General features: G+C 37.3%; 1 protein-coding gene across 1 annotated transcript in view; it reads right to left on the bottom strand.

Annotated features, from left to right (window-relative positions):
* Positions 1-12,564, bottom strand: part of DNAH6 (dynein axonemal heavy chain 6) — a 215,350-nt gene that overhangs the window by 73,968 nt on the left and 128,818 nt on the right. Inside the window, exons 46-48 of the mRNA XM_039217619.1 lie at positions 7,694-7,925; positions 1,378-1,530; positions 158-298 (exon numbers count right to left, since the gene is read on the bottom strand). Of these exons, the coding sequence (XP_039073550.1) occupies positions 158-298; positions 1,378-1,530; positions 7,694-7,925 (526 nt within the window). The remainder of the gene's footprint in view (positions 1-157; positions 299-1,377; positions 1,531-7,693; positions 7,926-12,564) is intronic.

Raw genomic sequence — 12,564 nt, forward strand, 5'->3', positions numbered from 1 at the left:
ATCGTTATCCCTTGTATATGAGTAAATTCCTAGTGGGAATTTAAAGTGGGCTTTAAAGCCAATGCAGGTACACTTGAGTTATTCTTGGACAATGTGTTACCCCTTTAAAATCAAGCAGATTCATCTTCCTAAAGAGGTATCCTGGGATGTCACCAACCTGGACAAACCAGTCAATAGTGCAGCAATTCACAAGGGATGGGAACATCCGGCACCGGGACCGGAAGGCCTCCCCCACAGGGCTCATACAGAGAACGATGTGCAGCTTCTGACGGACTCTGCTGATAAAGTACTGAAACACCTGAAAAAAGATATTTTTCAATTTAAAATAAGGGTAAAGTAACAATAAGTGTTAGCTACTGCCTCTGGGTAACCAATATCAGATAAAATTGGTGCTAGTGTAGTAAATGTGTGAACTGTTTTTGTTCAACTTCGGTTCGGACCCCTCATGCAGTCTGGAAAGATTAAAAATGACACTTTGCAGATTCCATTGCAACTAGAGTTCTGGATGTGATGTAGGTCCTCTTCATCAGTGTATTTAAGGAGGTCTCTAGAATAAAGTGGAGAGAGGTATTCATACAGGTTTTTGCTTCAGGGTAGAAGGTACGGGAAGAAAGAGGTGGGTAAGGCAGCCATGGGTGCAGGTGCAGAGTCTAGCAGAAGGGGCGTGGACCTGGAGAACTATCTCTGAATGGGGCTCCTTATTTCTGCAGTGTTCTGACCTGGTTGGGGCCGCATGGCTTTGGAGCTTGGAGCAGCAGCAGCAAGCAGAATGCATTGGTTCAGTGGCTTCCTGCCTCAGCAGCTTCCCTGACTGCTGACTTCTACCAAGTGCATCTCATGTTCGTTCTGAGGAATTCTGCCTTGAGTCCCTTTCTTGGGCTCTCCCAGTGATTCTGTGTTCTTCCCCTTTCTGCTTATGTCAGCTGACATAGACCCTGCTATCTGTACTTAGAAGCCCTGACCTAGCAGTAGAGGAGATCTCATGAAAGGACAGAGGAGACATAAGAAAGGTCCAAAAAAAATTGAAGAAGGGGCAGAAGCAAGGATTCCTCAGGCAGGGCACTGAGGGCGTGTGAAATACATCTGTGTTTAAAGAAGAATAAGGCAAACTGTCCTGTTTGGACAAGACTATGACCTCCATGGGGCAGTGGGGTTTCTGTTTTCTGCTTCCCACTGACCTCTCTGGAAGTCTGGTGAACCAACACTTTGAATGTAGGAAGTAAAATACATGGAATTACAAAGGAAAACAATTATATTGGCAGAAAAAACCCATCCATGGACTCCTCAAAGGGAGATGTGGATCATTAAAAAAAAGAAAAAGAGGCTAACACAATTCTGTGTTTTACTAAAGCCTATCAGCATTGTGACGTGTCCTACCTCATCTCTATTCCCCTCGGAAATTCCCACTTCTTTCGCTCTTGGTCTGGTGGCTGCTAAAACCTGTTCCAGTTCATCCTTTTCAAATAAATTGGGCACTTCGCCAGAGTTCAGGATGTTATTTATATCTTCTAGGAATTCTTCTACTACAATCTGTAGAAGAAAGCAGAGTGATCATTGTAACTCACTCAACCAGTTTAGATTTTTATTTATTCCATGTAAATTGTAAAGCAAATATTTAATCAAAATTCACATTGAGTTAACTTTATCTTTAAGAGAAAATAATATTAAAAATTAGAATCTTAATATTCTAATATAGAAGTACATTGATTTTTCATTTTTCCTTTCTGTTTTGTTTCTTAAAAGATGAATGTACTTTATGTGGTTCAAGTAATACGTGTAAACATTTTATATTCTGCCTTCTTTCAGCTAACATTTCTCATAAATATTTACCCATAATTCTGTAGACTGCTCATCGTATGGCATAGCATACTATAGAGCTGATGTGCCATATTTTCCAGTAGACTTCAATAGTCCACAGTTTTGTTTACATTTTAAGAACATATGTAGGACTACAGTTTTCCTCCCCATTTGGGTTATTTCCTGAGGATAAATTCCCAAGAGGGAGGCTAGCCTTTAAAGTGCATGAATAGTTTCTGGATTTAAAAAATTTTTAATTTCCCATTCAATTAAAGTATGATTTCATGAACCTTTAACATTTATTTTTACTAGATTAGGGAGTATAAATGTTTGCTTTGGGAGAATTTAATTTGCGTTTCTTTGATTATTAGCAAGGGCAAATATAATTCCACATTTATCATTTTCCATTAAAATATCTGTTCAAGGGCATCTGGGTGGCTCAGTTGGTTAAGTGTCTGGCTCTTAATTTTGGCTCAGGTCATGATCTCACAATTTGTGAGATCAAGCCCCATGTTGGGCTCTGTGCTAATAGTTCATGCTCTCTCTCACAAAATAAATAAGTAAACTTTACAAAATCTGTTTAAACTGTAATCATTTTTATATTGGAGTTTACTTTTAAATTTGAATGAGTAATTTACATATCATAAAATAAGCCTTTTGCCTCTAATAATCGATGCAAATATTAAAAATCTATCATTTATCCTTCTGTTTCAGTTAACTTTTTACTTTTACAAAAGTTTGAGTCCTATATATTTAAGTATAACAAAATATGTTATTTTATTTTATTTGTAACTTTTTTTCTTAAAGTTGGCATACTTGTGTCTTGTTAATTTTCCCCAAGAGCAAACACTAGTTCTTTGTCATAGTTTACCTATTTCTGCTTTTATCTTATTATTTGCTTTTCTTATTTTTGTTGCTTCCTTGTGATCTTTATTTTCCTAAAGTTTTAAGTCAACTAATGTAGCTTCCTTTTTTATTTAATGTTTATTAATTTATTTTGAGAGAAGAGAGAGAGCATATGCACGTGCATGTGAGCCACATGAGTGGGGGAAGGGCAAAAAGAGAGAGGAAGAGAGAGAATCCCAAGCAGGCACCATGTTGTCAGCACAGAGCCTGGATATGGGGTAGGGCTCGATCTCACGTCAGTGAGATCATGACCTGAGCTGAAATTAAGAGTCGATGCTTAACTCATTGAGCCACCCAGGTGCCCCTAATTTATGTAGTTTCTAATTTTTGATTCAAATCTATAAATGTAATCCTAAGAAGTGTTTGGTTGCATCACACAGATTTCTACTTATATTAAGTTCATTTTCCCTGTTCTGTAAAATAGAGACTTAAATTTTGATGTTCTTGACTCAGGAATTCTTTATATAAATATTGTTTTAAAGTGCTGAGCCACATCATTAATTTCTCCTTTGATTAGAGTATGGACAAAGAATGTTATCAGTATAGTTTACGCTCTTTTGAATTTATTGAAAATTTGTTTAAACCTAACGTATGATCAATTTTTATAAACTTTCGGTAGTATTAGAAAATATTTACTTTCGGGGCACCTGAGTGGCTCAGTCGGCTAAGCATCTGACTTCAGCTCAGGTCATGATCTCACAGTTCGTGGGTTTGAGCCCCGCTTCAGGCTCTGTGCTGAATGCTTGCTCAGAGCCTGGAGCCTGTTTCAGATTCCTCTCCTTCTTTCTCTGCCCCTCCCCCACTCATGCTCTGTCTTACTCTGTCTCTCAAAAATAAATAGATGTAAAAAATTTTTAAAAAAGAAAATATTTACTTTCTTTGTAAAATATAATTGTAGTATATAGCCATCAATTCCAGCTTACATTATATTCTTCATATTATGTAAACATACTTATTTCTACTTTGTATTTGCTAGAAATAGCAAATTGAACTCAATTTTTAACATCTTGCTTCTCTCAGCTTCTCATATTTATAATAGTTTTACATATATACATACATACATATATACACACATTAACTTTAGTTATTATGTTTACTCTCCATTAGGATAGAACATTTGAGATTGATTGGGGTTTTCAACAGAGTATAATAGCCATTTGTTTGTTTAAAGTGGAGTAAGACAGTCTGATTTTATTTTTGGAGTTTTAACACTTAAGTCTTTTTATATAACTTGCTTAGCTTTTAAAACCAACATTAAACTTACATAAGAAATATTTTAATTTCAGAATAAGAAACTAAAGATAAACAAAACTAAGAAAATAAAAAAAATCACTCATAATCCCATGACTCAGATATTTTCTAATTGTATATACAGCATATCTGTTTAGGTATATATTAAATCAACGAACCTATATGGTAGATGATTTGTATATGTGTTATGATGTAATAACACATCATAAACATTTTTCACATTAATTAATGTGTATGTTTCTACAAAGTAATTTTAATTTTTTTAACAGTGCCCTATTGTATAATTATACCACAATTAACTTGTAAATAGTGAGGCTATTTCAGATTAACTGTTATTTTATTTTTCTTTATTTTTAAAGTTTATTTTGAGGGAGAGAGAGAGAGAGAGAACGCATGTACAAGTAGGGGAGGACCAGAGAAAGAGGGAGAGAAAACCTTAAGCAGGCTCCATGCTGAAAGCATGGACTCACTCAGTCTTACCAATCATGAGATCATGACTTGAATGGAAATCAAGAGTTGGATGCTTAAAGATCAACTGAGCCACCCAGGTGCCCTATTATTTTAAAATACTGCAGTAGAGGCAGAGAAGGACAAATACCATATGTTTGCACGTATAGGAGGATTAGGAGGAATTTAATGGAGGACCGTGGGAGAGGAGAAGGGTAGAAAAATAGTGGGGGAGGGAGGGGGAGGCAAACCATAAGAGACTCTTGAATGCTGAGAACAAACTGAGGACTGATGGGTGTGGGGAGGGAGGGGGAGATGGGCAAGGAGGAGGGCACTTGTGGGGATGAGCACTGGGTGTTATATGGAAACCAACTTGACAATAAACTATTTGTAAAAATAAATAAATAAATAAAATAAAAAATAAAATAAAATAAAATATAAGCTACACACAGGCAAGGATTTTTATGCTTAGTTCACTCCTGTGTATCAAACAGAGTAAACACTCAATAAAATTTTGTTTAAACAGGAAAATAAAATAAAATATTGCAATAGATACTCTTGTACATACAGCTTTGTATGAAGCTGTAACTATAAGTAAGAGAAATTTAAGGGCTTTATCTACATATTGCAACTACCTTCTAGAAGATTTTGCTAATTTACTGGTGAGGTCTATGCAAGGCCTGTTTTCCAACACCTTTGTCAACACTGCGTATTATGATTTTGAACTTTTGTCAATGTGAAAGGCCAACCCCTGGCATTTATCTTTACTTAAATTTCTTTGGTTACTGGTGAGGCTGATAATTTTTCAGGTCTTTAAAGCCCTTGAATTTTTTTTTTTTAAGGAACTTTCTATTTGCATTTTATTACATTTTTATATTTCTTCTATTGATGTGCTTGTCTTTTCCTTTTCATTTTAAAAAGACTGTATTTGTATTTATTTTCCGGCTTTATTGAGATATAATGGACATATAACATTATATAAACTTAGGCCATACAATGTATTGATTTATTATACTTACCTATTGCAACATGATTTCCACTATAGCCTTAAGCTAACATTTCCATCACATCACATCATTATTATTTCTTTTTTTGTGGTGCAAACATTTAAGACTTACTCTCTTAGCAACATTAAAGTATATAATACAGTATTTCTAACTATAGTCACTATGCTGTACGTTACATCCTTAGAACTTAATTCATCTTATAACAGGAAGTTTGTACCCTTTGAACAACCTCTCACCATTTTCCCCATCCTCCAGCCCCTGGTAACCACTATGCTTTCTGTTTCCATGAGTTTGGCTTTTTTTTTAGGTCCACATATAAGTGATATCATACAGTATTTGTCTTACTCTGTTACACTATTTCATTTAGCGTAATGCCCTCAAGATTCATCCATGTAGTTGTAAACAGCAGGATTTCCTTCTTTCTCATGGCTGGATAATACTCCATTGTGTGTATGTGTATGTATAGGCCATATCTTCTTTATTCATCCTACTGATGGAGACTTAGGTTGTTTCCATATCTTGACTATTGTAAATAATGTTGCAATAAACATAGGAGTTCATGTATCTCTCTGAGATCCTGTTTTCATTTCCTTTGGATATATATCCAGAAGTGGGACTGCTGGATCATATGGTAGTTCTATTTTTAAGTGTTTGAGGAACCTCCATATTATTTTTCATAGTGGCTGCACCAATTTACATTCCTACCAACAGTACACAGAGTTCCCATCCTCACCAATGCTTGCTCTCTCTTGTCTTTTTAATGATAGCCAAGGGATGTTGTATGTTTCTAGGATTTTATCCATTACTTCAGGGTTATCCAATTTGTTGGCATATAATTGTGTGAGATGACATCTAACTGTGGTTTTGATTTACATTTCCCTGATGATTACTGATGTGGAGTATCTTTTCTTTAAAAAAATTTTTTTTAATGTTTATTCATTTTTTGAGACAGAGAAACAGAGCACAAATGGGGAGGGGCAGAGAGAGAGGGAGACACAGAATCCAAAGGAGGCTCTAGGCTCTGAGGTGCCAGCACAGAGCCTGACTCAGGGGTCAAACCCATAAACTATGAGATTATGACCTGAGCTGAAGTCGGACACTTAACTGACTGAGCCACCCAGGTGCCCCAGTGTGTCTTTTCATGTACCTGTTGGCCATGTGTATGTCTTCTTTGGAAAAATGTCTATGTTACTGGAGGCTTACTGTATTTCTTTGGTGGGGTCATGTTTCCTTGGTTCTTCATGATACCTGTAGCTTTACGTAGGTGTATGTATGTTTGACGGAGTTCCCTCTTCCAGACTTTATGGACTGGCTTCAGTAAGGGCAGACTTTCACCCTTGGTGGGGGCACAATGGAGCATGCTATGGCCCCAGATCTAGGGGTGCAGGGCACCAAGTGTGGGGATGGGTGGTGGCGCTGTGCCTAGGAGTGTGTTATGTTTCTTCAGCTGAGGCGGCTGCTGGAGTCCACAGCATGTGTGGCTTGGTGAGCACTGCAGGGGGGTCACAGTGGCTGCAAGAGCTATGGGCGTCCTCAGTTGTGCCAGATTGAGCAGCTAGGGACCAGGGCAGGCACTGCTGGTGGCCAGAACTGGTAGTATATACATTTGACTCTGGGCCCTTTCTCATTTGTAAAAACTATTAATATATTCAGATATAAATTTACTGCATGTCACCAATATTAAAAATATTTTCCCATTTTATGATTATATTTAATATAAAATAATTTAAAATATTTATTCATCAGATCTATCACTTTCTTATCCCTTGGCTAATTGCTAGAGAGGTTTATTTGCCCGAAGGTTAAAATGTGCAAGTGTAGTCAATGTAGAAAATTTTCTTCTTTAGAATAAACTGAAAAACAGTTTAATTGGTTCTTATAGACATAGATGTAATCCTATTTTAATTTTAAAGTTAATTTAACCCTAAAACAGCCATCATTGTTTTCCTTTTCTTGGGTAAAGCATATTTCCCTAATTGATTTCAGTTAAGGTATAATTTCCTTATATGTATTGCTACAGAAACAATTTACTACTTTTTGTTATCTATGTCCTTCTAAAAAAAAGTTTAAACCTCTTTCACCCCCTTAACCTTTGATCATATTTACTTAGAATTTAAAAGGTGACACAATGGTTGGTAACATAAATGAAAATGTATTATAAAAGTCTTTTACAAGGTTCAAGACATCTGTTATCTGAGGGAGCAATTCCTTGCACTATATCATACAAACAATTTAAAGCACAGTCATGATCATAATACTTGTACTTTAGCTATTTAAACATGTACCTGGGTGTCGGTGAAAAGGAAGACCATATTCTTGTCATCCACACCAGCCATTTTGTACAACTTCCTCAGGTCTTCATGAAAACTGTCATAATTATATCCCCGGCTCAGTTCAATTTGCAGACATTTGTAACCACATATGTGAGCTGCAAGTCTTGTAAGAGACTGTTTTCCTGTGCCTCCTACTCCAACGAGCAGGGCATTGCCTCTTTCCTGACGAATCATGCGGGCAATCCTGCAGGCGGCAAAACAAGGAAAGATGTATTTTAAGTGTACAGATGTGGCTCAAAGGGCCTGACCCTCTATGGACCGCTAGTAGCCAGTGGGGCATCATTCCGGAGCAAAAGGCCACAGGAAAGAGCAGGGTGTGTCTGAAGTTCAAGGCTGGGAGAAAGAACTGCGGTGGTTTCATTGTATGCAACTCTCCCATTTCCCACAGGCTGTTGGCATGGTCATGCAAATGCAGAGTAAAAGAAAATCTCTTCTCCTTTCTCCAAAGCTTGAAGGGTTTTGTTAGGAGCTTGGCTGATCTCAGCCACTACTTGTATTATAATCATTGTATCGACACTGACAAGACCAGGGCTTCATTTATAATGAGGAGCAAGCAGAAATATCATTGGGCCTAGGAAAAGACAGTGCGGTTCAGAAAGGGAGCTTGATGGGAATACTCTGAAATGAATTTAATCTAAGATATCAACACATTTTAGGAAATTTATGATTCACATTGACAACAAGAAAGTGAAAAGCACTGCAATCATGATACTAGAGTGAACACTTAGGGGAAAGGCTGAGTTTAGTAAAAATTGAATAGAGATGGAAAATCTGATGACCAAATTGAAAACTGCAGTGGAGGGGCACCTGGGTGGCTCAGTCAGTTAAGTGTCTGACTTCAGCTCAGGAAATAATCTCAAGATTTGTGAGTTTGAGCTCCACATCTGGCTCCCTGCTGTCAGTGCAGAGCCTGCTTGGGATTCTCTGTCTCCCTCCCTCTCTGCCCTTCCCTGCTCTCACTCTCGCTCTCGCTCTCTTGCTCTCGCTCTCTCTCTCTCAAAAATAAATAAATATTAAAACAAAGAAACAAAAAAACCTCAGTGGAAGACAGGCTTTGCAAATAGGAAAATGAGAAATTGAAATAGGTGGAAAATTCAATAGGTGAAGTAGAAGACAAACTCAAGGAGTTTACCCAGAGCGCAGAGGAGAAGGATAATGACATTACAATGACCGGAGGAAATGGAGATTAGGAGGACTAATGTAGGAGCAACAAGTGGGATCCCAGAGGCCAAAGGGAAGTGCAGAAGGAGAGCCAGGAGGGGATAGAACTGATGTAACAGCTGACAAAACAGTAGGAAGAAACCCCTGAGCTGAACCCACAGATCTGAAGTCCCTGAGGGTCAGTAAAGAAAACCAGAGAGGAGGGGCGCCTGGGTGGCTCAGTCGGTTAAGCTTCCAGCTTCGGCTTAGGTCATGATCTCATGGTTCGTGGGTTCGAGCCCTGTGTCAGGCTCTCTGCTGGCAGCTTAGAGCCTGGAGCCTGCTTCGGATTCTGTGTCTCACTCTCTCTCTGACTCTCCCCTGCTCACACTGTCTCTCTCTCTCTCAGAAATAAATAAAACATTAAGAGAAATAAAAAAAGAAAACCAGAGAGGAGAGGAAAAACATGAAAGACTTTCTAGGAGATACATAAATATAAAATAAGTGTGTGCATGTATACATATAAAATAGAAATCCATATTTTAGACATAACTGAAGAGTCTGTGAGCATCTAAAAGGCAGACAGATTATTCCCAAAGGGACAAATAATTTCAGGCTGGCCTTAGGCAACTATTTTATAAGATGACATTCCAGAAGACAATGGTTAGAGAGGGAAAGCTGTCATGTTATTGCTCAGAGCAGAAGCTGTCTAAACCTTCCTAAAAGGTGCCTTGAAGATATATAAAGATGTATAATTAAAGAAAGGTTTTTTAATGTTCATTTAGTTTTGAGAGAGAGGGATAGAACATGAGCAGGGGAGGGGCAGAAAGCAAGGGAGACACAGAATCCGAAACAGGCTCCAGGCTCCGCTATGCTGACAGCACAGAGCTTGACTCGACTCTTGAACTCATGAACTGCGGGATCACGACCTGAACCGAAGTTGGACATTTAACTGACTGAGCCACTCAGGTGCCCCAAGAAGTGTAGATAAAACTGGAAAAAAAAAAAAACCCTCAAGAAAGGGATAGGGATATCAGTATATTACTGAGCAGTATGTATGAGTCAAGTCCATATACATTAAGATGATTTAAAAAAGATGATAGTATTAATAAATTTCTCTTAAAAAGAAGATATAAAATGTAAAAATAATTTTTTTTAATTATCATCACCAATTTATCTAAAATTTCAGATTTGGTTATCAGAAACTAGGAAATCATGGGGGAATTATCAAGGGAGATTTAACTTCTTCTCTTTAAGAGGAAGTTTGCTTGTGTGTCTGAGTACCTATCTTAGTTTTATTCAAAATGCTAATAATTGGAAAATACCAGATTCAAATATTTGAAAGTGATAATGGCTTTATTATTTTTTAAATTATGAAAGTAAAACATAGTCATTGTGACTGAGGGGAGAACACCCCACTTGTAAGCTCCCTCACAAGGGCCTGGGTGTGGTCCTGAGCTCTGTGAGAACTGTGCCTAGCACAGCATAGTCGGGGTTTCATAGGCATTTGTTCAATGAATTTATGTGTGTTGACTTTGTATGTGTGTTTTACAAAAATGGGATTAAACTCTAATTACATTTTGTTTTATGATTGCTTTGCTAGATAATGTATTATGGACATTCTCATGCTAGTAAACAGAGCAATAAATATACCATAACTTATTTAGTCAGTTTCCTAGTGATGGATATTTAGTTCTTTTATGTTTTTGCTATCATAGTAACAATATTAGAAAATAAAACTTAAAACTGGCTGCAAATAGAATCCTTTCAGATTGCTAGAGAGAGAGGGAGAGACCATGAAACAAAAAGAGGTTGCATTAAAAACAAACAGAAAATAAGTTAGGATGGTGTAAATGTGGCCATTAAAGCCATGTTTCAAAATAGTATTTAATTATATAGGATTGTGGAGGCAAATTTAATGTAAATGTTAAAGGCGTGATGTTTAACAATATGTACCATAATACAACTTTGTAAAAGTCTATATATAGTTAACAAATATATTTGAAAGAACCATACCATTTTAACAGTGGTTGTCTGGCTGAGGAGGTGAAATTATGAATGTTTTTCTAAATTCTATAATGGGTGTGCTTACCATATGATAAGAAAAATAATCACAAAGTGCAGTAGTTCCTCCTCTAAATGATGGGGGATACATTCTAAGACCCGAGTGGATGCCTGAAATAACTATGGGTAGGATCAAACCCTCATTTTCCTATACATACACACTTGATAAATCTTAATTTATAATTTAGTCATAGTAAGAGATTAACAGCAATAACTAATAATGCAGAATGATTATAACTATGCTGTAATAAAAGTTATGTCAATGTGATCTGTCTCCCTCTCAAAGTATCTCATTGTACTGTACTTCCTGTGATGATGGAGATAAGATGCTTATGTGATGAGATGAAGCAAAGTGAATGAGGTAGGCACTGGGACTTAGCAGTAGGCTACTACTGACCTTCTGACGAATCATCAGAAGGAGAGTCATCTGCTTCCTCACTGAGGTTGACTGTGGGTAACTAAAACCGCAGAAAGCGAAACTGCAGATAAAGAGAGGACAACTATAGATGTATTTCTGCTGTGTAGGAAATACAAAGATCCTTTTTTTGTTCAATAGTTCTATCCTCAAGAAGATATTGGTGATAGGAATTTGTATGAATAATATTATACTTCTAAGAAAAAGGGAGACAAATGTCATTCCTTAAGCTGCCTCTGAAATTCAGTACACTTTTACCAAATCATCTATATTGACATAACCAACTTCTAGAGATCTTAAAGACTATGACATAGGAAATGTTGATTAAGTAGCTCATATGCACCATTATTTTTGGTGGCAGGGGATTGGAGCTATGTAGTATGAGCATAGAACAGGAAGTCTTCATTGAAAAGTGCTCCTCCAGGACAAAGTAGACTTCTAGGTATTATTCAGAATTTTCTAAAATAAGAATTAATCTTTCAAATCTGCGTGCTTCAGTTTCATACCTTCTCCTGCCCCTCAGGCCAGTCTGCTCTTTCCCTCCTCTGTCTGCCTCGATAACAACTTTGTCCAGGACAGGGGTCAGTAAACAATGGTATGTGGGCCAAGCCCTGCCCCTTCACTGTGTTTTTAAAGTTTACTTATTTATTTGGGGAGAAGGAGAGAGAGAGAGAGAGAGAGTGCATGTGCCCAGGGAAGGGGCAGAGAGAGAGGGAAAGAGAGAGAATCCCTAGCAAGCTCTGCACTGTCAGTGTGGAGCCTGATGTAGGGCTCAAACTCATGAACCATGAGATCATGACCTAAGCTGAAATCAAGAGTGCAATATTTAACAGACGAAGCCACCCAGGTGGCCCTTAAAATTTTTTATGGCCTATTAGCTAAGAATGTTTCTGTAGTTTTTAAGTGGTTAACAGAACTATCAAAAGAAGAGTAATATTTTGATATGTGAAGATCATATGACATTCTAATATTAGCATCCATAAATAAAGTTTTATTAGAACACAGCCATGCTCACTCATTCATTTACTGAAGGTGGCTGCTTTTGTGTTTCAATGGCAGAAATGAGTAATTGCGACAGGGTCCACATGACCTGCAAAGTCTAAAATATTTACTATCTGGCCCTTTATAAAAAAATTTGTCCGTTCCTTCTCTCTAGGATCCTTTGCCAACTCCTCCCTTAGAGTAAGCAAACAGATGATCTAGG

Source organism: Hyaena hyaena, unplaced genomic scaffold, assembly GCF_003009895.1.
Source record: "Hyaena hyaena isolate Hyena2069 unplaced genomic scaffold, ASM300989v1 scaffold_699, whole genome shotgun sequence".
Classification (NCBI taxonomy): domain Eukaryota; kingdom Metazoa; phylum Chordata; class Mammalia; order Carnivora; family Hyaenidae; genus Hyaena; species Hyaena hyaena.